The sequence below is a fragment of the Cervus canadensis genome, chromosome 4 (assembly GCF_019320065.1).
Source record: "Cervus canadensis isolate Bull #8, Minnesota chromosome 4, ASM1932006v1, whole genome shotgun sequence".
Classification (NCBI taxonomy): Eukaryota; Metazoa; Chordata; class Mammalia; order Artiodactyla; family Cervidae; genus Cervus; species Cervus canadensis.
The window spans coordinates 62,687,611-62,715,122 of NC_057389.1; the positions used below are offsets into that span (position 1 = coordinate 62,687,611).

Genomic DNA, 27,512 nt, shown 5'->3' on the forward strand with positions numbered 1-27,512 from the left:
ATTCTTTCAAACAAAATTTTGTTTCTAATATATCTTTGTGCTCTATATCATATACTAGAGTAACAAGATAACTAAAATTTCCCCTTATCAGACAATAGCTTAGTTTTTCCCTAACTAGACGGTAAATGGAGTGACAGGGCTACCATCTTTGCACAAGGCCCCTGCCCTATGGACAGTTTCTTTAACAGCTTTCCACCTATTGACTTTTCTATTTACATACATAATCCCCACATACCAGGTTCCTTTGGGACTCAGCAATGCTGAATGCAGCAGAAAGGAATTGTAATAAACACTGCCGAAATCTAAAAATTTTCTCTCTCTTAAAACCTGGAAGAATTGAGAGATCAAAATACCTCATAACATAACTGTGCTTTGAACACCAGGCTTCTCTTTTTAAAAGAGTACTAAATAAATTAAGACAGGTACCTTGTTTACTGGGCATACAACAGATTATTAACTAAATAAGCCATCTTCAGTAACTTTCTTCACTACCTTCCACCAACATGAAAAAGAATTTTTAGATCAGTTCCAAAAGTTATTCATACTCCTGGAATTTTTAAATTTTGGGGGGGGGTGTGTGTGTGACTATGTCTGCACAGACTAGATATTTCTACAAAGGGGAAAAAAATTGGGTCTGTAAGTCAAGTGCTTTCTATCGGAGACTAGATAGTGTTCCTATATTCAGACTTTTTTTACATTTTAAAAAAAGGTGGAAAATGCTGAAAACCTCTTCACTGGACAGATACAAGTCTATACAAAACTCTAACTTATGAATTTTCACAAGCTGGGATGACTATTTAAATTCAGTACAATTTTTAAAACTAAACTCAATCCCTTAATATTTCTTAAGGAATACTGTTACTGGCTATTAGCCAGTACAGTTACTGGCTAAAAGACCAGACTCTGCCTGGGTTCAGATCCCAGCTCTATCACATACTGGTTGGTTGGCCTTGAGAAAGTCACTTGATCTGTATCTAGTTTCTTTTTTTTTTTTTTTTTTTTAGATGCCACGAAGTAGGTGGCAATGCCTTAACCGTATGCGTGTTGTCAGGCCCGAGAGCCTCTTCCATCCTTGTCAAGGGGAGTGCTAACCTTCTCTCCTTTCATACAACACTGTATCTAGTTTTCTTATCTGTAATACAATAATACGCACCTCATAAGATTACTTGAGTTTGAAATGTGATCATATTAAAGTGCTTAGAATGGTGCCTTGCACAGTTATGTGTTAGAAGTACTGTTACAGAGGAATTACCCATCACAAATGTACTTAAACATTAATATGAAATCCAACTTTGTACTAAAATGAATAAATTAGTTCTAGCCTCTTGCCATACATTTATAAACTTTATGTAGTAAATGTTAAAAGTAAACATTCTTTGTATAACATGACTTTGTAAACTGAAATACATCTGGTATTCAACCAAATGAGGAATCTGTTCCAAGGCTGAAGAAAAAACCTGAGTAACTGAAAGGTGGAACGTTTCTAAGAATTTTCTCCAATAGGAATGGGGACTAGGTATGAGGTTTATGCACATGTGTTGAATTTAGGAATTAGAGCTTATTAACTCTTTGTAAAGTACGATGTAATTTCCTTATAACTATCTAGCAGTACTTGAAATTTCTTATTTTTACTTTTTGGCTGTGCTTCGTGGCATGTGAGACTTCAGTGACCTAGCCAGAAATTGAACCTGCACCCCCTGTACTGGAAGCACAGAATGAAACAGGGGAAAGAAAACAGGTTAAGGATGAAAATAAATTTTGAAGTATTATCCAAATAGCATTTAATATATTAAGAGGGGAGACTATCAAAGCTACTGCACATTTAATCTAAGAGTCAGTCACTGGATTAAATGTCTAAAGAAACTGATTTGTTTTAGAGCTGAATATAAAAGTATCACACATTTGATATGATGAAAAACTACCTTTAAACAGAATGTCTTTTTTTTGGGGGGGGGGGCAATAATTCCAGTGAGTTAACTCTCAATTGTATCAAAAGTTCCCTGAGATCATACACTTATCCCCAAATTTCCCAAGTATTAACTTTTAAAGGGAAACATCAGCACTTCTCCTTCCTAAGCTCTGCTTAATAGAAGCTATAGAAATTGCCCTTCTAAGTCTTCCAGTAGAAAAGAAAATCCATCTTCCAATAGAAAAGATGCTGTTAGCTAATTAAGCTAGTATGAATGTGCAAGAAACTTTTGGGGTTAATGAAATAAGCTGTTTTAACTACTATAAAGACTACACAGGTGGTTCAACAGAATTTACTTGTATATTTTCCATTTTCTATACTATTTGAAGGCATAGGATAGCTTGGAATAAGCTTTCTACAAATACTGTGTTTTAAGTTTATCCAGTAAACTAAGATGCAGTACAGCTTTTATACAACTTAGGAGATTTAAAAAAAAAATCTCCACAAGAGAAAGCAACTCAACAGGCCCTGGTATTAAAACATTTTTCCAGAATAAACAGATAGGCAATTGCATTAAAAGGCAGTTTTCAAATATTTAAATTACACTAAGATTCCTTCCAAATATCTGCCTTGTTCAAACCAATGCAACAAATTCTTATATTGTTAATTGTAGGGCATGGATTTTTGTTAAATGTTGATCATTTTACTTTCTTCATTATCAAAAATCTTTTACAGTGTTATCAAGCAGCAAAGTAAGTTGCATAAGCTCTCTGCTCAAGGTAGAGGTGCCAATACCCCATGGTGGAGGTGCGAATTGTGAAATCAAAGGGTACACTTTAGCAGTAAGTAGTGCATGAAGAAACAGTAATAAGTGGCCTAAATACAGAGTTGGACAGAATCAAACCAGTTATAATTGCTCAACTAAAACTAATATAGGTACATTCAAAATAAAGCTTGAGATTATAATTGGTATTTAGAATCAAATCTGAATTTCTTGATAAAATATAAATCTGTTCTTTTGAAATTGGAAATGAAACAATCAATTGATAGAGAGCTAGAGACTTATTAACCCCTCCTACTTAGATAAGGAAATAAGTGACAAAGTCTCTTGCACTGAAGTATGTATTTTAACAGCTTTACATGTAATATTCATATATAAAAAACTTTAAGTGCTTTTCTCCAATTTAAAAATCTAAAGAATTCAAAAATAAGGCATTCAATATTTGAAAAAAGTACAGATTTACAAAATGTGTATATTCTGTCATGAAAACTCCACACCAACATTATACACTTGGAAAAAAATACAAACAGGATATATTACAAATTTATGTAAGCAATAACTTAGTTCACACCATGCAATAAAAAGTACATTAATCAAGATACACAAGCTTTTGTAGGTTCTAAACTGAAGGACTTTTTTTCTGCAGAATCCTTAAAACCTGTGGCACTTAAAATTTGTTAGCCTTTCTACTGAGAGGTAAATTATACACAACAATGATGAAAAAGATTAACAGACCAGTTGTCTATTATGAATCATTCCAGCTTTGTTCAACAATGGCCGAAACTCTTTTCTCATATTCTCGTTTGTTTTCCTGATAAAGCTGTGCTGCCTGACTATTGGCTGGACTATTTGGATTCGGTTCATCCAGCAGAGACTAGAAGGAAACAGAGAAGAAAAAACACATATGTAGAGTTATTTTTTTATATTAACATGGGTCAGATATGGAGCACAAAAGTTACAGAAAACAGAAATTACTTAATGAAAGCAATTAGTATGTCTCATGTATTTTCAGATCTAAACACTTTCAGAAATAGTTTGATAAATACAGGAAGAAGTTTCCTATTGCTACAAAACTTAAGTTTTCAAAACAAGTAGCTCTCAATTGCCTTAAGACCTCTAATTTCAAAGAAACTGGAAAAGAACAAATATTCTTAAGCATACTGCACTATTAAACGGGAACTAAACAATTTGACTTGGTTAATATACAATGTCTATAAAATAGCTCAGCAACTAACATTTTCCAAAGTTAAACTCTATTATTGTGATAGGTTTGCAAATTCCTGACAGTAAGTTGGGTAGTATACCTTATCTCTTTTAATACACACCTAGGAGCAAAGGAATATATTAATAACAGGAAGGCTGAAAATACTGTTTATGACTCAAATTAAAACAAAAGTGTGACAGAAAAACTTGAAGGCCACAAACCAAAATATCACATCTGCTCCTCTCAAATGCATGTAACTAAAACTTGACTCCACCCCAAACCTTCCCCCTAAACTGTCATTCAAGGTCAACTCTGAAATATTCTGCCAGAGTGCTTTGGTGGATAGTTACATCACTTTCCTTTGAAACAGCATTTCTTGGATGGGGCAAAATGATGCCTTTCTGCACTGCAGCTTCTTGATGTCTCTATGTTTTTACTAAACAATTATCTTTCTCTCTCCCCAAGATTTTTTCATCTTTTTCCATAACCTCTGGCTATGCTTTCTAGGCATGAATATTTGACCTGTGAGGGAATTTCCTGGTGGTCCAGTGGTTATGATTCTGCACTTGCATCACAGGGGGCATGAGTTCTATCTTTGGTTGGGGAACTAAGACCCCAAGGCTTCAAGATGCAGCAGAAAAAAACAAACAAACAAAAAAAACCCTCGAAGAAACAAAACAAAATCACTTGATCTGTGAGAACAATTTATACTTTAATTTTATCAGGAAAATTATCATGGATTTGATCCAACATGGTCACTAATCAAAACGCAGATCAGTTGTATGAAAATCCTGAGGATTTTGTATGAGGTCTGCCACTGGTAACCTTAGTGTTGGGAAGGTTAGTTTGTTCACTTGGCCTTTAAATTGATCCTAAAAGAATCAATTATATTCCATAGAATCTTGAAAAATTAAGATGCATTCTAACACATGCTTACCTGAATTGATGTTAAGATAGAAGATACATCGTATGTTGGACTCCATCTATTCTGAAGGATATCTAAACATATGCTACCATCAGCATACACTGCAAAGACAACACTACAATTGGTTACATGTTAACTTGATTATATCTAATAATTAAACAGTAATTTTTTTTTTAACCACAAACAAAATGCTTGGCTCAGTCAGAAGCCTTAAACATTGGTTTATAACTAAAACTTTCTGTCTCACAGGAAAATCAGTCTCAAACTAAGGACTCTTTACAACATGCCTTCTGATGAGGAGGCTGAGTGAGAGTTAAATTTTTTCAACACATAACATAGTTGCTGCTGCTAAGTCGCTTCAGTCGAGTCCGACCCTGTGCGACCCCATACACGGCAGCCCACCAGGCTCCGCCGTCCCTGGGATTCTCCAGGCAAGAACACTGGAGTGGGTTGCCATTTCCTTCTCCAATAACATATAGCAAATCTGTTTAAATTCCACACTTCTAAATATTCCTAAATAAAGCTCTTGGAGGGGAGCTAATTTTTTGAAATAGCAATTCTACTTTAAAAGTAATAATGATACACATGCAAAGTTTTATTTACAGCATGTTCTCTATAATACTCTTTACAGAAGTGAAAAAACTGCAAACAATTTGTGGTCCACAATGAGGGAACTGGCTAAGTAACAGTATATTATTAATGGCACATACCAATACTGCTGCCAGAAATGATACACATCTACCATATGTTAATTAATGTAGAATGACATCCCTAATATATTAATAAGTTTCCAATTACTTACATAATTCCATTTCTTGTAAAGAATCATTTACAAATACTTTAATTTGAAGTACAGGCAGTCACAAAAACATTTGTAAGACTCAATGCCAAAATGCAGATATCTGTAAATAGCAGGATTATGAAGGATCTTATTTACCTTCCCTTGTACTTTGTTTTTCCAATAAGTATGCATTCTTCTCATAATAAAAATAAGAATCAAGTGATTACTGTTTTAAAAGTCTAACATTAAAAAAAATAAATAAATAAAGTCTAACATTTGAGAGTGGATTTTTTCCCCCTCTTGAACTGACTATGTGATAATACAAACAATGAACATAAATGTTTATCCACTTGCTAGATTATGTATATGTACAATAAATTTACAAAAATAGAATCACTGTGTTGACAAAGAATAAGTGCATTTAAATATTATCGACACTATCAAATTGTGGAAGGCTTCACAGAACAAGTCTGATCACTCTACACTGAAACAGGAGTAAGTGAGGCCTTTTTGGGGAGAGGAGGTAAATTACACTTGATACTGTCATTCTTCAGGACTCTATCCTTGGTCTTCTTCCATCTATACCCTTTACACAACCTCTGGGGGCAACTTTATTCATAGCCTCAATTACTATCTATGTGCTAGGTATTTCCAATTGTTAGCGTTAGACCAGATTTAACTCTCAGCTTTAAAGCAGCATAGTCAATTGCTTACTGTGTACCCCAGAGGAACATCAAACTTAGCAAGTTCAGAGCAAAAATCATCACCTCTGTAAAACCCATAAAAATGCAAAATCATTTTAAAGTTTTGAACTAGTAACTATTTTTGAGAAGTAATCCAAAAGTAAATTAGAAACCGAACATTCCATCAACTGATAAATAAACAAAATGTAGTCTATTCATACAATGGATTATAATTCAGCAATAAAATGAAGTACAGTTATGTGTTACAAGAGATGAACCTGAAAACTATGCCAGCTGAAAGAAATCAATTACCAAGGGCCACATATATTATATGACTCCATTTATATGCAATGTCCAAAATAAGCAAACCTACATAGAGAAAATAAACCAGTGATTGCCTATGGCTGGGAAGCAGGGAGGCAGGGGGATAGGAATGGGGAGTGACTGCTAACAGGAATGGGATTTTTTTGGGAGTGATAAAAATGTTCTAAAATCGATTATGGTGATGACTGTACAACTCAGTCGAGATACTAAAAACCATTGAATTATACAACTTAAATGGGTGAATAGCACAGTATGTGAATCTTTTAATAATAGAGATTTAAAAAAAAAAGTAAACTAGGAAGTTAATGAAGTTTTCCACTCATAGTGGGAAAAAAAGGGAAACCATGCTATTAATATGGAGGTATAACAAAAATAACCAAAGGACCTCCCCGGTGATCCAGTGGTTAAGACTCCACCCTCCCTATGCAGGGGGCGCAGGTTCCTTCCCTGGTTAGGGAACTAAGATCCGACATGCCACACAGCTCAGCCCCCCCCCCAAAAAAGAAAAAGGATATTTACTTAATTTTACATATAACATGATCTCAATTTTGAAAATTTGTGTGTAGTTTTACAGCTCAACTTTAAGCTACAAATTCTTTTTAGTATCTTTCACATGCTGACAAATAAATAGATATTACTTTAAAAAATCAGAAATTATTAAAACAAAACTTTCCTCAAATCAGGAACCTTGGTAAGATTCCAAACTAAAAAAGTATGGTTAATACTGACATAGAAGCAACATAGAGAGGTGGGCCCTAATAATGAAAAGCATGGGCAATACCTAAAAGGATGAAACAATGCTTTCTTCCTCCTATCATTTGCAAAAGTTAATAAAATGCTACTTACCATTTGGATGAAACATTTTGGATAAAAACCTAACAGTTGGCGGTTTATTTGGATATTCTTCAGAAAATTCTATCACTAGTTTAAAAGTACCTAGATAGAAAACAAACCAAAATAATTACAGTAATGACAAGTATAACTTTTCTATCTTGTCACCAATGAATTCCCAACCCCACGCTGGCTTTTGCACAACCACACAAAAATTAATGTCAATTTTGGTTTAGTATATAAAACACACTAAATATACTTCTATTTATGTATTGATAATATACAAAATTGGCAAGCATTTGGGGGTACAAGCACTTAATATATACTACTGGTGAGAACATTGTCATATTTTTGGCAGGCAATTTTGCCCTAGCTACCAAACTTTTAAATGCACATTTGAGTAACTACAGATAATTCACTATAACTTAGAAGGAGGTGCCAAATGATTTTGAGAGGGGCTAACCATCATATGACAAAGGACTCAGACTGGAGGTATGGCCACTAATGTGAAAAAGTCTTTTCTGTTCCCATCATTTAAGTACGTCAAGAATCAGTAAGCATTAGTGTAACTGTCTACTGTTGGTTATAAACCAATATGGTACATTTTTGGTCAGCCTAAATCATTATTTGCTGGTCAAGAGACAGGCATTAAAAAAAAAAATTATGCATTTGTAACAAAGTCAATCCGTTCAGTGTACAAAGAGCTCTCAACTCAAATTACGAATCTATTTAGCAGACACAACCACCAATAAAATATAGTTTTATGTGTTTATTCACTATCCAGAGATGTTTTACTTTGAGGAAATACACCTGAAGGCTGGATAGGTGCTCCAATAGTAAGCCCACCGTGGGCTTACTCAGTAAGTTGAAGCCTATTCCTAATGAAGTCAATAAAAGTTTAAACCATTCAAGATGTCTCCATAAGCTTCTCATTTTATCAGTTAAAAAAAAAAATTCTCAACCTAAATTCTAAACTCATGACTTCAGTCTACCAAGATCAGAGGCATGTATTTAGTAAAATATTTAACATTCTATTTTCACTGTTCATATAGTCAATATATAACCTCTACCTCTTTAAATTTTTTGTTGTTTGGAAATTTGGGATTAGGGAGGCCAAAGATACAAGCAAAATCAAAGGTGCTATTTAATTCACATTCTGATATATTAAGAAGTTCTATGAAATGTATAGTTCATTAGCAAAGAGCCTTATAACCTAATATATTTTTAATACCTAATGTTATATATTTTTATATTTACTTTTAATTTTCCTTCATTACAAAATGTACAATGTAAACATTTCAGGTAAACACAAATATGAAACAGCTTTAAGCTTGCTTTCTTCATATTTATGGGGTCTCTGGACCTCTTTATACTCTTACTCCCAATCATACCAAGCTTCAAATGTGAGGTCACTGAACGTGAAGATGGGAAGAGATGCATGCAACAGCACACCATTTTATGGCACTTCCATATATGGCATTTAAAAATATTTCAACTTTTTGGTTGGTAAAAATCCCCCTAATTAAAAAAAAAAATTCCCCTAATTTTTAAACAATCCATTCTCACAACTGGTATAAACTGTCTCCAGCACACCATGAGCTACAACTGTTGATACTTGTTGTGTTAGAAATGATTACTCAGGGAAATCTTCAAATACTTAACTGTAAACTCATTACACATTAACCTAAGTAACATTTAATGAAAATAACTATATTTCCCCCACCAAGTTAGTGAGAAGTGTAGCACTATTTATCTGCAAATCTCTTAAATGATTAGCTTAATAGAAAACAGCTGCATTCTCTCAGGTGCCTCTGCATTCAATCTGTTGCAACATGCTGTTCTGGTTGAGATACATGAAGAAAATCAGGCCTCTTCCAAATATGTAAAGGAAAAAGGAAGGAGTATTTTCACAGCCTTTTCAGATAAAGGTAGATATTCTTTTTTGATATTACATAAAAGAAATGGTAAAGTTTTTAAAGGTTAGCTGCAACATAAAATTTGAAGCCATATAAACTTTTTACATCATTTATATTAATGACTATTGCACATTGCATGTATCTTTTATCCATCCATAATTTTCTAACGCACTGGCCATTTGGAAAATACCAATTCATTGAGTTATCCAAATCATCTAAATGTTGTCATATTTTATTTTGTATATATCTGTATACACCAGGGCTTCCCTCATAGCTCAGTCAGTCAAGAATCTGCCTGCAATGCAGGAGACCTGGGTTCAATTCCCAGGTCGGGAAGATGACCTGGAGAAGGAAATGGCAACCCACTCCAGTATTCTTGCCTGGAGAATACCAAGGACAGAGGAGCCTAGCAGGCTACAGTACATGGGGTCACAAGAGTCAGACATGACTTAGCGACTAAAGAGAGAGAGGAAACACCATCAAAAACAAAGTCACAACCGGTGATACCATCTACTAATCTCATCAGAGAAAAAAGAATTGGGAAACCATAATTTATCAGCAGCAACAAATCCTGTCAATCACTTTCCTCAACTTAATTTAAAATCTTCCCTGGTGGCTCAGATGGTAAAGAATCTGTCTGCAATGTGGGATACACAGGTTTGATCCCTGGGTCGGGAAGATCCCCTGGAAAAGGGAATGGCTATCCACTCCAGTATTCTTGCCTAGAGAATTCCATGGACAAAGGAGCCTGGCGAGCCACAGTCCATGGAGTCACCAAGAGTCAGACACGACTGAGCAACTGACACTTTCACTAAGAATATGGCAACCAAATACATACTCAAATCTAAATAACCAGAGTTTGTCAGTCATTCTTTCAAGTAAAAATGTTCCATGAAAAAAGCAGTAATTCAAGTTGCAACTCAAAAAACTTCAGAATCTGCTTTCCCTCCAACCACCAAACTGGTATGCAAGAGAGGTGCCGTATGCATACTTCCAACTTCATCAAGCAGAATATCAGAAAGCAGCATACTCAATGGTCAGAATTTAGCAATATTAGTAATTCCCACTTTTTCATCAAAACATTTTAAAGTGAAACTGACATATTTTATCAAAAAAAAAAAAAAAAAAAAGCAAAAAATACGACTCCCAGCACAGTTTGGTGCCACTGTCTTGGTATGTGCCAAGGCACTAAATTGCTTAGGGCCAGTTTTAGTCACTAATGCTTTTGTACCATCAGTGCTGTTAATACAATAAAAAAGGTTAAAAAAAGCCTTACTATTGCCATGAAGACAGTTTTGATCACAGGGAACCCCTGAAAAGGTCTCAGGAAACTTTTTTCCTGAGTTTGTGGACCACCCTTGAGAATCCTTGGTATAGAGTAAAAAGCTGAACCCCTTGAGTACCTCTCTTCAACTCCTTACCCACCCCCCACCCCCATCTAGAGGTAACCCCTGATAGCAGTATGGTATACGAGCCTTTAAACACATGCACACATTTGCATGTATGCTAGTCAGTAAAACTGTGGTATTATAACATATATTCTGCAACTTTTGTCTCCTCAGACATACAACCAGATCTACCTTATTCTTTAATAGGTACATAATATTCTACAGTCTAGATATTTAATACTTTGCTTAACCATTTCTTCTGCTGAACGCTCAGGTTTTCTCCTTCAAAATACTTCTGCAATCATTATTTGTATAAATAACCTTGATAGGTTAATTCTGGAGCCACTGTGCTAAGACAAATCTATTTAACACATTTTAAAAATTCATGCTATATTAGGGAAACTTTATCTCGTTAAAATCAATTTAATAAGTTCAACTATAAATACACACTAGAACAAGTTTTCCCTTTTTCTGGCTCTTGGTCAAATACTGAATTTAAGATGCAAAAGATTCTGTAGAATGCTAACTATTTACAGGTGTCAAAAGCTAGCTGTTAAGTGAAACTACTGGCAGTTACACACAATTAAGAGCACTGATCAACACACACAAAGTGAAAAATGCATGATTATTACTCTTCTGATGTCTACCTCAGGGACACCTTTAGCACGCTATGAGGTCATTTAAACTTAAAACTATTCTCAACACAGACCCCACCAGGTAGGCCAGAGTTCAAGAGCCAATATAAAAGTAACAGAATGAACTAGCAATGAAGGTGATCAAGCTGACATGAGAAGAAAGTTCTTTGTAAACTATAAATTCTCAGTAGCATTATTTAGTTTTAATCTGATCTATTATTAATAGAAAACAGCCTTAACTAGACAGATTGGTGTTATAATTTCCTACTTAAAAGAAGCCTCTTAATACTATGGAAAACATTGAGAATGACTTACCATCTTCAAAGGGTGTCCCTTCTGGTCTGAAAACAAGAAGATTTCTGATTAAAAAAAGTTTTTATTTCTGCTTTTTCCTGATTTTCAAAGAGTGGAAAGGATAAACTCAAACAAGAGAAAGAGGAGCTCATTCTGATAATTTGTGGAGTATTTGTTAATTTAATATCACCTTAGTCCTGGTGATATTTTTATTTATATACGCATAAAAGGGGCTTCCTTAGTGGCTCAGACATTAAAGAATATGCCTGCAATGTGGGAGACCCAGATTGGATCCCTGGGTTGGGAAGAGTCCCTGGAAAAGGGAATGGCTAACCACTCCAGCATTCTTGCCTGGAGAATTCCACGGATAGTGGAGCCTGGCGGGCTATAGACCATGGGGTCACAGAGTCAGGCACAACTGAGCAACTAACAACAAACGCAAGACATAAATAGTAACTTCATTTTCCAAGTTTTCCTTTTAGAATGGTTTTACAAAAAACAAAAGAAACTTGCCATAATTTTTGCACAAAAAGAATTCAGTTTATAAATATCAATCCTTTTGGAAATATATGTATTCTTAACAGAAAAATTCCTATTTTCAATATATATCAGTAAGATGGAAGTCAATACCCTTTAGTTTAAGACAATTATGATACCAAAGCGTCCTGCTTTTCAAAAGAGAAATAGCTCTCCTTCAACTAGACTAAATTTATCTGATGTCACCAAGAATGCCAGTTTCTTTTGCCCACAACTTTTCATTGTACCATATCCCTACCTCATCTTTCCTGAGCAGCAACATGAAGGTTACTTTTTTTGTTGTTGGCTCTTTTTTTTTTAATTGCTTTACAAAGCTGGATTAGTATGGTTTAATTATTATTTGCAAGGTACATTCAAGATCTCAAAGCAGCATGCTAACAGCCTAAATTTAATATCACTTTACTTTAGAAGGGTGAAGCATGCTCATTTTCCCCACTAATTTTTAATGTAGACTCTTAAAATGGAGTCAATGGCAATTCAGAATTCTGTTTACAGAAGTGTTCAAGTTTTAGTGCAAAACGCTAGTATAAAAAGAGCAACAAAAGGGACTTCCCTGGAGGTCCAGAGGTCAAGAATCCACCTGCCAACGCAGGAGACACAGGTTCGATCCCTGGTCTGGGAAGACCCCACAAGCAGAGGAGCAACTAAGCCCACGGACCACAGCTACTGAACCCGTGCCCTCTAGGGCCCTCATGTCACAACTACTGAGCCCCTGTGCTCCGACTACTGAAGCTCGAAGGCCTCACTCTGCAACAAGAGAAGCCACTGCAATGAGAAGTCAGGGCACTGTAACTAGAGATAATCCACACACAGCAAAAAATAATAAAGAAAAAAATTTTTTTTAAAGAGTGAAAGAAAATAAAATCCAGTTCAGGAAAACCAAAGAAAGAGCATTAAGAAATAATGCTTTTATACAAATAAGCCTATGTGCAATATATACTATATGTAAAATATAAGACTGCACTTTAAAAGGTTCCATTCAGCTATTTCTCATTAAGTTGTGAAACATTTTTTATTTAAATTCTTACTATGGCGGAAGTTATCAATATTTTTGGTTCCTACTCTTTTTACAGTTCTAGTAGAATGCATACTAAACATTTGCTTGGCACATTTTGTACAAACTAACTTATCATTCTCCTGTAGTCTCAAATGATATTTTTATCAAATAAAACCCAGTGATTATAAAATCAAATTTTACGTGACTGCCAAAACTCTTTATCAGAATTTTTTTTACCTTACAGTTTCTGTAAGATCCCTCATCCCTCAGTTCCCTTTCCTAGCTGTTACACATTCAATTTCTTAAAAGAATCACCATACCTACCATTTGTTATTTCTTTCAACTCACCCAAATATAACTGCATTCCACTGCATGATGTTGTTTTCAGATGGTGCGCCACTGACACCCACAGGTGGGTCCTCTTGCAATCTACAAACCCAGAATACAAATTTTAAAAGTTGAACATTATGGCCACTAAGAAGGCCCATCAAACATCTTTGAACCATCTACTTTGAGAAACAAACTAAATCCATTTTCTTGTTCTTGTGCTGTGCTGGAATAAACCATACCACTTTAAATGGCTTGGGAGTCATCCCTCTTCAAATATCACCAAGGCTAAGATATCTGTTCAAGAACTACTTTTATCAATAACAACAAAGGAAAAACCTCAAGTGCAAAAAAACACTATCAACCATCAATTTTGCTGTTGTAAACACGCAAAGGCTGTGTGTGTCCTAACCAAAGCTACTTGGGCAACATGGCCACCAAAAAAACTCTCCCCCAAACAAAATATAAAGACCCCACCTCAGTGTAAACATTAAATGACTGAAAAACACTTGCATCCAGTTTAATCAGCAAACTAGTTTTGCACAGTAGAGCTACTTTATTCCATTCGCTTTAGTTAGTAGCTTTTAGAGTGGGCAGAGCTCTGGCTAGGTTTTCCCTCAGTCCCTATTTTAAAAGCTCTGCACCAATACTGCATTTTACCTCTCAGATCATGCGTCCATATACAAAGCTACCTTCCAACACCTGTCACAAATTCTTGCAAACGAAGACCCTTGGAAAACTACCGAAGATGCCAAGCACACAACTCAGAATCAAGCAAAGAGCTGCAACGAGAAATCAGGGTACCAAAGGCCAGGAACCTCATGGAATTTCACTCATGGGAGCTAATCTGAAATCTATGGTTTCAAGCTGTAGAAACCGAGCTTTGCACCAAAAGGAGTATCTCCTTTTAAAACTGTCATCTCGGGGGGGGGGGGGTAAAAAAAAGTAAACGGGACACTAAATATAAATATACATATACACACACAAACCCACCGTCATGTGGTATATGATTTTTGGAATTAGTCCCCCCAAAATGGCTTTAAGTCAACCTCAAGCAGTACAAGTCAGGACGAAAAGAACCCTTGGAAGATACGCTGCGTGATATCGCCCACCAAAGATAAAGGCTGAGTTACCAATACACTCAAGGCCAAACTGGGCAAAGCCCCAAACAATGGCTTCCAAGTGCCTCATTTAAAGGTTTACAATGAAGCTGAGAGGTTACTTCCTGATAAGCCAATCCAAGTTTTTACAGTGGATTTTTTCTCTCAAGCAGGGCAGGTCTCCCTAGAAAAACACTTAAAAATGCGCACGGGAGCGTAACGCTAAGTTTTCTTGGATATTTTCTTCTCCGTACCTGTAAGCATTCAAAGGAAAACAACTGGGGGGGGGGGGTAGTCACTTCCTCATCAACTCTAACACCTCCTAACAAAACCCTATTTCACAAAGGAGGCTCAGGGAGTATCAGGTTAGCGCCAGCCTCCAGGAAGGCATTTTTCCAGACTTTGGAGGCTATAGATAGGTCTTTATACACCAGGCCACAGAGCTGAGTTCCAGAAAGCACTGGCAGCCGGGTTTGCCAGCCCGACTCCCAGCCCTCTAAGCCAGTTCTCAAGGTCCTTTCAGGCGGGCGGGGGGGAAAAGAGTCGGGTTTCGGAGGATGGGTTAACAACCTCCGGCCCTCGCGCATCAGACCCCACCCTCGCTGCAGAAAGAATGGGGAGGGAGGCGGGGGTTGGCCCCAACCCTGGCAGTCGGAAAGACGGCAAGGCCATCGAACAAAGCTGACTGGTGTAGCTGGCGGTGGAAAGGCTTCTGCAAGGGCTCGCTCTTAGGGCAGAGAGGAGAGGCACCGCAGGGTGCAGAGGCGAAGGATGAGGTTTGAAAGCTAGGGCGAGGTATCAGGCAACTGGCCGCAATGGGCAGCAGGGAATCGTAGGACAGAGCATAGCCGTCTTTTTACTTTTTTGTGGGGGTAGGGTGGCGGTGAGGAAGTATCAACATTTCTTACGTAGGACAAGTGAACAATCAAGGAAAAGAGAGTGCTAAAACGGAGCTAGAACTGGGCTTCCGTCTGTCCCCCTGGGCCCACAGCGGCCCTCTTAGGGTCAAGAGGGGAAGGTGTCCCGGATCCCCACCCTAGCCCCGTAGCTTTGGGGAGGAGTCGTCATTGAGGCGAAAATGAAGGCCCTTACCGCTTGAAATCCCGCATAAGCCTCCTCCGGGCCGGGGTCGACATGCTCCCCAGCAGCCCCGCGGTCAGTCTGAAAGAAAAGAGTCCCGCGCAGCCCCCCCACCCCCCGACGCGGCGGCCGAATCACTGTGGGTCACCGCCGCCGCCGAGGTTGCACAAACAACCCTGCAATGACGTCTCCCTCCGCCGCCTCCAGATCCCTCCGCCCTCCGCCGGTACCATGCAGTGAGGGGTGGGGGAGAAGGGAACGGGACGTAGGAGAGGTAGTTATGGGAGCCCCTCAGCAGGGACCTTATTCCTTTTGTCTCCTTGAACGAATCGACCAATTACTGTTCTCTATGCTCAAACTGGAGGGTGTGATTAGGAAGTACCGAAACTGAAACACCAACCCGTCTCCCCCTCTTTCAGTAGTTTAGGCTCAGCCGGGTGGGGAGAGAGGGACGCATCCGGGGCCAGAGATTTCAGGGAAAGGAGGTGGGATGACGTAAGGTCACGTGACTGCCGGCGGCGTTGTCAACAATCCACCTCCGGGGGGAGGGGACGAAGTATCTAGAACCACGTGTCCCTATGACGCCATTAGGACAGATCACGTGAGAACGTCGCCTGGATCTAACTTTCAGCCAAGTCTTTCGGCCCGGTAGTTAAATTTACGGGCTGAGGGCTGGTATGCACTTTTATTAGTTTTTTTCTCCAGTTTGTCCTGTGAACAGCTATTGATGAGATTGTGTCGGAAGCAGTAGTTTGTCTTGCTTCTTAAATCTTTAAAATAGAGCCCCCCCCAAAAAAATAAAAAAAATAAAAGAGCCCCAAATAATTTGGATTTAAAACTCCCCTCTGGTTGGCTCAATGGCTTATCAAATCTGGCATCTGAGGAAAAGTGAAGGGACCTCCGTTTTCCTCAGCTGAATGCTGAGGCCCATACAAAGCGAAATCCCCTGAAATGCTTCCTGAGGGCCACCAAATATTACTGTATGAGCATTGCAGTGTGTTTCCAGGGTTGACAATACTGGGCAGAGATGAAAGAACGGTGTGCAGATTGTTTAATGTTTGTTTACAATCCCCACAGGATTACGGAATTTTGTTTTTCCTTTATGAGTCTGCTCGCTCTTGAGGCTTTGTGTCAGAGTCCTTGGATTTGTCTACAGTTGGAGTACCGTTGTATTTGTCAAGAAATGCGCGGGTTTGATCATAGAGAGTGTGTATAAAGGGAGTGTAGGTGACTGGTTGTCAAACCTAAAAATTTGACTCACATGTGGGGGAGAGATCATGCAGTCGTGGATAGGGGTTGTATATCTAACCTGAGTAACTTATTTCAGATTTGCAACACTAGTAAGTTAATGGCCTGAAATGTCCCCCACCAGGGCTCAGAGATATTGGCCGTTGGAATTCTGACATTATTTCTAGTCACTGAGTTCCCTTCCTCTATCACCTCCAATTCTGTTCTTAAGACTTTCTCAGGCTGAACCCTGAGCTCTTTAAGTCCATTTGGGTGATTCCTCAACCTAAGGTGTTACAGGAAGAGAGAATGAGGAATATGGCGTTTGGCATACTTTCATTGAACTAGAAAAGATTAATTTCCCCTACTTTTCTGGTACCTCTCTTTCTTCAACCCCTGAATTCTTTCTCTTGCTTTTATTAACTGCCTTGGTGATCAAGTTAGCCAGATCTAATACTTGATAGATACCCCTTGACAAATGTAATTCTCTAAATCAAAAAGTTATTTTCTTATTTTCATTTTTTTCCCTTCCTGCCATAGCAGTTCTTTCGGAGAAGGCAATGGCACCCCACTCCAGTACTCTTGCCTGGAGAATCCCATGGATGGAGGAGCCTGGTAGACTACAGTCCATGGGGTCGCTAAGAGTCAGACATGACTGAGCGACTTCACTTTCACTTTTCACTTTCATGCACTGGAGAAGGAAATAGCAACCCACTCCAGTGTTCTTGCCTGGAGAATCCCAGGGACAGGGGAGCCTGGTGGGCTGCCGTCTATGGGGTCGTACAGAGTTGGACACGACTGACGTGACTTAGCAGCAGCAGCATAGCAATTCTTAGCTTCCCTATAGCTGAGGATGGAGAGATACTAACTGTTAGGGTTACCCTACAGTGAAATGCTAAAGAGAATTTTTTAAAAAAACAATGTCATGTCATTTGTTTAGCAATTATAATTGTTTTGGAAATCTACAGTTCATGGTTTTCCAGAATGAAGTAATGCTTTTGATCAAATCAAGTAAGTTTCATTGAAGTCCGAGAGCTTTATTGTATAAGCAAGAATCATACGTTGTCCTGGTTACCAACCCTGTCATAACCTAGTTGTAGAAAGGATAGATTTAAGGCTATAATTTTACAGGGTAGACTCAGTTGCTCTAGATTGTGAGCTCACTGAGAGCAGGGACTCTGATTCATGCTTTGATCCTTGGCAACATTATAAGTCAACAACAAATATTTAATAAATGTGCTTTACAAGTCTGGGTCCAGTATAAGATTTACTATGATACTCATAGAAAATATAGTTGAAAAACTTTTTAAAAGGAAAGACAATTTTGAATATTTTTATGGTGATAAGCAAAAACCATAACTACCTTTCTTTCCCCTCCGTCTCTCAATAAAAGCTGTCGCAGCATAGAAACACTTAGGAATGTTTTAAAATACCAATTTCTTTACCCTAACTCATTTAAATCAGGATCTCTGGGGTTGGGGCCTTTTAACAAGCTCTCTAGGTGTGATTTTATTTTTTATTTTTTTCTAGGTGTGATTTTAATGTGCATGTTGGGGTAAGACCAATTGGACTAGAATTTATTGGATAATAATAACGCTTTCTCTTATTCAGAAGCAAAGTGAGATTTGGCCTCTTATGCTTAACTTTTTTTTTTTTTAGCAGGAAAATGAAAGCCGTAAGGAAAACAGCACTGCCTGGGCATTTCCAGTGATATTCTTTTTATTCATTGGAGGCTGTCACTCAATCCGAACCCCATGTCTAGTTCTTAGACAATTAAGAGGTGGGGTGCCTTGTATGTCACTCTATTTTGTGGTGGAGCCCTTTGAATTATTTGCTTTTCCAAAGAGGGCCTTTTACGAGTTTTGACGTGTAGAAAGGGAATTTTTTTAAAAGAGAATTACTATGACTTCAGGGAAAAAAATTTTAAGCATGTAAGAGGTGTTCAAGAAATGTTCTTATGAATCGTCTTATCCCTGTTTTAAGGATGAATGTCGACAGCTGAGGTTAAACACAGATTATGTAACATTAAGATAACTAGGTAACTTAGAAAACTATAATTTTACAAGACTTCCTTGGAAGTCTCGTTTTACAAGAAGTCTCTACCTGTGACACCAAGCATCCTTTTAGCATCCAGCACAAGAAGCAAGTGTTCTTGGGCCTGCGGGCGTCTAAGATGCAGGTCGGATAAACTTCCACCCCGGTTCCCCTTCCCTAGAGGATTTGCAGTTTCTCGAGCTTTTGCCAAAGTATAATCCTCCCCTGTCGCGGCTCAGAACCAACCTTATGTAGTGGCCCCAGTTTGACCGACAGCTGCTCGTATTACCGACCTCCACCCGCAGGGAAGCTTCCAGTTAACCCCCACAGGAACTCTTGTCCGCGCGTTCCCATTTTCCCTTCCGGGTCGGGCCTGGCCGGTTTTCCGGTCTTGCGCAGTAGACCCCAAGCCAGTGACCTGCTACCCGGTTGCTATGGTAGTAGGCAGCCGGGAGCTAGCAGGCTAGGTAGGGTGGGAGTCGCTGTGACTGCACTGAGCGAGGCGGCAGGATCACAGAATGGGCTGAAGCAGCGGCGGCTGCCCGGACGGGGTCGACGGTGGGGAAAGAGGCGCGGCACTGGTCTGGGACTCTAAGACTCCTGGTTTGAGGAGCGGGCGGGACCGAGGTTTTCTTGGGTCCCGGGGCCTGATCTGTTGGTGACTGCAGCTTTGCGGAAAACTTATATTTGATGGGGCTTGACGAGACGTGTGGGAACCCATGATGAATAGTGACATGTAGTGAGAGCATCTTAAAGCTTGGTGGGAATGATGGAGACAGTAGCAAGTTCCCCCAAGTTCTGGTGGTGGCCGAAGCCACATAAAGACACCCTGCTGCCGAACTGGCAGAGTTCCCAGAGACAAACGCGACTCGTGGAAAAGAATCCTAGTTTTCCTTTTCCCGTAATTTAAAGTATTAGTTTATTGTGATATTGCATTATCCATGTTGAATAAATAAAGGTATGAATGTTTAATCTTCTCCCCCCCCCCCACCCTTTCTTTCCATAAAGAAAAAACCGGGCTTCAAAATGGAGATGTATGAAACCCTTGGAAAAGTGGGAGAGGGAAGTTATGGAACAGTCATGAAGTGTAAACATAAGGATACTGGGCAGATAGTGGCCATTAAGATATTTTATGAGAAACCAGAAAAGTCTGTCAACAAAATTGCAATGAGGGAAATAAAGTTTCTAAAGGTTTGCTTCTTTTACCGTAATTGCTCTCTGTAAGTCAAAAAAGAGATTGTTATGAAATAAAAACATATATAACGAATATTTCAGTTAACATAGGTATTTGGAATAGAAAAACAAGTGTGATAGCTTACCTTATTGTGTACATTTTGTAATTTTACAGTGATACTAGATAAATGTGCTTGTGTATAATGTAACAAAAACTGCCAAATGTGAAATAATTATTCGATTATTTAGTTTTATAACACTTAATAAAAATGTCTGTCTTTGTGCCAGATGTTGTGACTATAATGAGGTGAGAGACAGTACCTGCTCTTCAGAACTTTTATTATTTAATCAGAAAGACAAGAGGACATATTAAAATAACAGTGAATTTTAAGTGACTCACAGTAAAAGCCAGTGATTATCACAAAGTCCTACTGGATAGGGAAGATTTCTTGGAGGAGGTGGAACTTGAATTGGGCTTTAAAGGGTATGTAGGATTTAGGAAACATAAACAGCATAAGCTCGAGAGCCTAAAGCAAGACAAAGGACCAAGAGCAGAGCAGAGTGGACAAAGAGCATTTGCCTGTAGAGTTTCTTATACAGAAGTGGAAAGAAGTGAGATGAGAGAAGTAAATTGGAGATAGGTTTTAAAGTCTTCTAGACTAAGAAATCAAAACTTGATTTTTCCGAGAGATTTTGAATTCAGAGTAAAGAAATGGTTAATATTAATCTAGCATTATTTTTTTAGAATAGAGGACTATAGATTGGAGGACTGAGAAAGTAAAAATAAAGAAATGTGTTCTGACCTTAATTCAAGAATCCTTAAATGTGAGGGACCTTGCTAGAATGCAGCACTTTGAATTGAAAGTAGTAATATATTACTAAAGAAGACATGAAAGTGTAGAAGGCAGCAAAGAGGAGGAATCAAAGGTATCTTTGAGGTTCAGTGATTGCTACCATTGATCAGAGACTCAGAAGAGACCTGGTTTGGGAACTAGTTCAGTTTTAGAAATGTTGAATTCGAGGTGACAGGAAGTCAGTAAAGATGACCGGTAGGCTTTTAGACATGGGGAACAATATGAGGAGTGATCAGGGGACAAGGTAGAATTTCATGTAGGTATGATAGATCCACCCAAGGAAAGACTTAAGAAGTGTAAAGAAAAGAGCATTAACATTCCTAGAGGATTGGGTACAAAACTAGTGATTTAAAAAATATCTATATATACATATGTATTTTGTTTATTGGAATTTAGATGCTTTAAGGTTCATAGTCTAGATGTTTATATGATGAAAAAAACAGCTTTTTTTCTTGTTCATTTTTATCTGATACAAAAGTAATATTCTTTTCTTGCTTTGTAAGTCTGTATTAGATATGATGGATCAATTTGCTTTCTAAATAGAAATATATTAGGCATCTGTGGATCTCTGGAACTGCTCCATTTCTAGACAATGAAAAGGGAAGTTAAAGTCAGTAGAAATGTTATGATTTTGTGAGATACCTGTCCTTATCCTGATGACCTAAAACATAATACTAGAAGGCAACTTTGTGCACCATAAGTGAAATCTGATTAGGAGACCTTTTCCCAGGCAATATCTTTTGCTCTTTTTTTTCACCTTTGTTGCATTTAAGCAGATTTTTTTTCCCCTTCTTGATTGTTTTGTAAAAATAACTGATATGTGGCAAGAACACAGAGATGAATTTGACAATTTACTATTGTAATTATTTAGGCTATTTTGAGATACCCTAACTTTTCTTCCCATTGGTTTATTTCTTGTAGAATTTTTAGTTTAATCAAATCTAATTCCACAAGAGACATTTCTTGGATTAGTTAACATTCTTAGTCTAAAAACAACAGCCATAATGACTTAATTAGAACTAAATTTTTATCTGCTAGAATTTCATTAAATAAGTTAGAGTAACTAGTGGGAATATCTGTAGAAAAGTTTTCTGTTTATAAAAGAAAACAAAAATAAACAACCTGAAAAAGGACAGTGGAGTATTTCTGGGGGTTTCACGGTTTATCTGAGGAAGTCACTGATCCCTTATCCCTAGATGCTGCTGCTGCTGCTACTGCTAAGTCGCTTCAGTCATGTTTGGCTCTGTGCGACCCCATAGAAGGCAGCCAACCAGGCTCCTCTGTCCATGGGATTCTCTAGGCAGGAACACTGGAGTGGGTTGCCATTTCCTTCTCCAGTACCCCTGGATGGATGTTCCTTAATGCTTATTAACTTGCACTCACCCTTCTCTGCTTTTGCCTTTAAAATTACAACTGGACAAGAAAACAGTAATTTTCCATAGTTGAAGGATTATATTGTAGTATCCAAAGGCAGTCTTTTTTTTTTTGCTACTGCCAGCTTGTTGCTATAGCACTCTGGCACCCCACCAACCAGGGAAATTGGAGCAAAAATAGGAAAGGAATCTGGCATTATATTTTGGCATGTTTTTCTGTTAGTCATGTTTTGAGGACTTTAGTTTATATATTAGTACAGATAACTAGAAAAATTGATATTGTGCCATTGGAATAAAGGCAAATTTTTTTTCATCCAAGTTGACTTTTTGATGAATTCAACATAGAAAATATACCCCTTAATTTTTAACCAAAGGAATAAATATTTTTGGTAATTTGAAAAAGTTAAATATTTGAGAATTGATTGTAATTAAGTCAGTGTATTAAAAAATAGAGTAAGCAGCATAAAATGTTAAACCTCTTTTAGTTTTCTAAGATGATATATTCCATTATGGACATTTTGAAATTACCTGTAGTGAGTGCTTACCAATGTAAAAATGTGTTTCATTGCTTGATAGAATCTTACAATGAGCAAAAATGTACCCACAGATAATTGTATATTTATATAAATTTCCTATGGATGTAAGTTGGTATTTCACATATATGAAAAGTTTCTAGATATCTTTATATCTTTTTGTTACAGTGTGATGAATTTATAACCTCCACCTGGAACTTAACATTTTACTCTTGAGACTTCAGGACCAAACTCAGTAATTAATTTCTATAAATTCTGATGACATGCTCAGTGGCACTGGAATTCATGCTCATTTGAAACCATAAGGACCTTTTAATCACAACCAATTTAAAGGATAGGGCAATATCTCTTAGCAGAATACAAAGTTACATTTCAGCATGTTAACTCTGAATTATTTTAGAAAGCAACCAAATGTAAACTTGAAGTAAAGCAATATATCTCCCTTTGTTCTATAAATATTAACTATGAAATAGATAAACATTTAAAAAAATAGGAATGTAAGCAAATCAACAAATTTTTATTGAAATGCATGGAGGAAAAGAAACTGAGAATATTCCTCTTTTTAAAATTATATGAGTCTTATATGTGCAAATTATGGTGCATGAGATACTTATTAAAAACCCATTTCTTTTGTTGATAGCAATTTCGTCATGAAAACCTGGTCAATCTGATTGAAGTTTTTAGACAGAAAAAGAAAATTCATTTGGTGTTTGAATTTATTGACCACACAGTTTTAGATGAGTTACAACATTATTGTCACGGATTAGAGAGTAAACGACTTAGAAAATACCTCTTCCAGATTCTTCGAGCAATTGAATATCTTCACAATAATAATGTAAGTGCTTAAAAATAACCCAAACTATAGGAAAACCATGAATTGTAAGTGCCTTTTAAACATTGTTCTGTTTTTATGAAAGTTGTTAAAATTATTTTTCTGTACAATATTGACATTATGAAAATGGAAAGAAGGTTGGGGGAATTACTACCTTATAATTCAGTCACAAAACCAAAAACCATATTGAACACACAATAATTGTAACCATAAAGCAGACCAACTCTGAGATGCTAAGGAGGTATAGAAAAGTCAGCAGTCAACTCTGGCGTCTTTTATTAGTGAAAATATATCAAGACATCGAAAGTCAAGCCAGCCCAGATGATGGGAGGTCTGGAAGTAGGAACTGGAAACTAAGCCAGGGGAATGGCAAGAGAATGTGGATGCCTTTAGGGAAAGAAAGGAGAGAAAGTGGCTGAGGAGTGTAGAGCCTTGTGTTTTAAATCAAGAAAGAAAAAAAGATCAACTGTTTTGATTTTTAGTGTTGCCTTTTAACATTGTTTAGTTACTGTTTATTTCAGCAGGTTTTTATGGACATACTTTGTTCCCAACATGAACTCTACTTTCTGTAAAGTTAGGCATAGTAAGTGATATTAGGCATAACATCTATATAGCCTAAGCTTTTTCAGATACCTTAATTTCTAATAGTCTGTCTCAGTAATAGTGCATCTCCTGTTGCAGCTTTGTTGTAATGGCATCTAGGACTCAGATTGTAGTTTCCTTGCCCAAATGGATCCAAGGGGAGGCAGTATAATGTAATAGTTAACAGCACACAGTCTTTGGAATCAGACTATGCTAGATTTTTACCTAGTGGCTTATCTATAGATAACCACACAACTTGTGTAGCTCACAGTTACATAATGAAAGGTAGGCCCATCACTCTGTGGCCCCAGGAAAATTATCTAACCTTTTGGAGCCTCAGTTTCCTCATCTGTAAAATAATGCTATATTACCTCACAGATTTTTTTGTAAAGATCAAATTAGGTAATAGCTACATAGTGTTTAGCACTGTGTCAGGTGTATTTTAAATGCTCAATAAACAGTGCTGATAGGGAGTCAGATATACTTATCTCTATCCCTATAGTGTCTTGCCTGTAGTAGACTAAAAACATTTCTTGAATAATGGGAGACACCAGTCTGAGAGCAGAAAACTTCAAAGAGGAGGTAAAATTAAAGTAAGAATTTTGAACTTAGGTGTTTAAATTCAGGCACCATGGGAAACAACCCAAGGGCTTAACAGACAATTGAGATGTCATTGATACACATACGAATATTACTAAGCCATGAAAAAGGGTGAAACATCACCATTTGCAGCAGCATGGATGGACCTAGTGAGTATCATACTAAGTTAAATCAGACAGAGAAAGATAAATATATCATTTAAATGTGGAATCTAAAAAATAATAGTAATGAATCTATATACAAAACAGAAGCAGATTCACAGACATAGGAAACAGCCTTACAGTTACCAAAGGGGAAGTGGGAGGGCTAAACTGGGAGTAGGATTAACAGATGCAAACTACTATATGTTAAATAGATAAACAGCAAGGATTTACTTTATAGCATAGGGAACTATAGTTAATATCTTGTAATACCTATAATGGAAAATAATCTGCAAAATAATATGTATATAACTGAATCAGTTTGCTGTACATCTGAAATTGACACAGTATTTTGATTAAACTATAGTTCACTAAAACAAACAAAAATGGCTTAATAGAATCAAAATGGAGTAAAAATGTAAATGACCTTGAAACTAATGAATCAAAAAAGTACAAGCACATAGAGCTAATAGAGCAGAATTATTATCATTGTAATATGGAGTTCTATGTATTTTGGGAGAATTTCACTACAAAATAAACGAGAATCAAACTCACTGTTTGAATCCAAAATTTGATAATTCATATCATATACAAAAATTAACTCTAAATGGGTTAATGACCTAAATGTAAGCTCCAGAACTATAAAACTCAGAAGAAAACATAGGTGGTAATCTGTGCGGCCATGTATTATGCAATCATTCTTTTTTTTTTTTTTTAGGCAATCATTCTTTAGATATGACATCAAAAGCAAAAGTAATCAGAATAGACAAATTGGACTCCATCAAAATTAAAAACTTTTGTGCATTGAAGGACACAATCAAGAAAGTAGAAAGACAGTTCACAGATGGGAGAAAATATTTGAAAATCATATATGATAAGCAACTAGTTTCTAGATTATATAAAATACAATTCAACATAGAAAGACAACCCAATTTAAAAATGGGCAAAGAATAAAGGCAAGTATATTTATTTAAAATCTTAGTAGACATTTCTCCAAAGAAGATATACAAATGGCTAATAGCAGATGAAATGATGCTCAATATCTTGAGTCATTGTGGTAATGCATATCAAAAATCACGGTGAGATACCATTTCACACTCACTAGGCTGGCTGTAATTTAAAAAATAGACAAGAAGGAATGTTGGCAAGGAAGCTGAGAAACTGGAACCTTTATACACTGCTGGTGGTAATGTAAAATGGTGCAGCTGCTATGGAAAACAGCTTGGCAGTTTCTCAAAAAGTTAAACATAGAATTAGCATATGACCCAGCAATTTTACTCCTAGGTATCTATCCAAGAGAATTGATAGCATATGTTCACATAAAAACCTGCCCAGGAATGTCATATAAGCATTATTCAAAATAGCTGAAAAGTAGAAACAAATGTATATTAGCTGATGAATGGATAAACAAAATGAAGTATACCCATATAATGGGATTTATTCAGCCTCAAAAAGGAATGGATTGCTGATGCATCCTATAGAATGAGTGAAACTTGAAAACATGTTGAAAAAAATCAAATGCAAAAAACACATAAGTATAAATTCCACTTAAATGAAAAATTCAGAAGAGGCATTTTTGTTTCCAGATACTTTGGAGTCCAATTTGTCTGGGCTTCCCAAATGGCACTTGTGGTAAAGAATTTGCCTGCCAATGCAGGAGACGCAAGAGACCTGGGCTCAGTCCCAGGGTTGTCGGAAAGGTCTCCTGGAGAAGGAAATGGCAACCCACTCCAGTATGCTTGCCTGGGAAATCCCATGGACAGAGGAGCCCGGTGGGCTACAGTCCATGGGGTCCCAGAGTTGCACACGACTGAGCATACTTCTTTGATTGCTTTTGCTTTTGATGTCATATCTAAAACAAGTGTATATTTGTTTTTTTTTAAGAAATGTCTATTCAAGTTCTCTGCCCATTTTTAAATTGGATTATTTGTCTTCCTATTGTCAAGCTGTATTTTCTATATTTTGGATAGAAGATCCTAGTCAGATACATGATTTGCTATTATTTTCTCTTTTGGGTTGCCTTTTTGCTTTCTTAATACTGTTTTTTTCCCCCCTTCGCTTAGTTTTTTAATCATTTCTTTCTCTTTATTGATATCGTTTATTTGGTGAGACATTCTGTTGATACTTTTCTTTAGGTCTTTAGATATGGTTTCCTTTTACCTTGAACATATTTAAACAACCAAGAGAGGACTCTACACATGGACATCACCAGATGGCCAATACCAAAATCAGATTGATTATATTCTTTGCAGCCAAAGATGGAGAAGTCCTATACAGTCAGCAAAAACAAGACTGGTAGTGGACTGTGGCTCAGATCATGAACTCCTTATTGCCAGATTCAGACTTAAATTGAAGAAAGTGGGGAAAACCACTAAGCCATTCAGGTATGACCTAAATCAAAACCCTTATGATTATACAATGGAAGTGAGAAATAGATTTAAGGGACTAGATA

General features: G+C 37.1%; 2 protein-coding genes and 1 non-coding gene across 4 annotated transcripts in view; 1 reads left to right on the plus strand and 2 right to left on the minus strand.

The window, feature by feature from the left end:
• Positions 1-988: 988 nt before the first annotated feature.
• LOC122441151 lies at positions 989-1,114 on the minus strand. Its single transcript, XR_006269282.1, has one exon. It is a non-coding gene; the product is annotated as a U6atac minor spliceosomal RNA (small nuclear RNA).
• Positions 1,115-2,247: 1,133 nt separating this feature from the next.
• UBE2B (ubiquitin conjugating enzyme E2 B) lies at positions 2,248-16,161 on the minus strand. The gene is made up of 6 exons (XM_043465499.1): positions 15,725-16,161; positions 13,554-13,634; positions 11,693-11,718; positions 7,454-7,543; positions 4,832-4,920; positions 2,248-3,564 (listed from the first exon to the last, which is right to left on the minus strand). Exons 1-6 carry the CDS (start codon positions 15,766-15,768, stop codon positions 3,436-3,438), a joined length of 459 nt encoding a protein of 152 aa, XP_043321434.1. The 5' UTR covers positions 15,769-16,161; the 3' UTR covers positions 2,248-3,435.
• Positions 16,162-19,407: 3,246 nt separating this feature from the next.
• Positions 19,408-27,512, plus strand: part of CDKL3 (cyclin dependent kinase like 3) — a 31,258-nt gene continuing 23,153 nt past the window's right edge. For both annotated transcript variants that reach the window (XM_043465495.1, XM_043465497.1), the window contains exons 1-2: positions 19,408-20,164; positions 23,547-23,741. In XM_043465495.1, the coding sequence (XP_043321430.1) occupies positions 20,000-20,164; positions 23,547-23,741 (360 nt within the window). In that variant the 5' untranslated portion in view covers positions 19,408-19,999. The remainder of the gene's footprint in view (positions 20,165-23,546; positions 23,742-27,512) is intronic.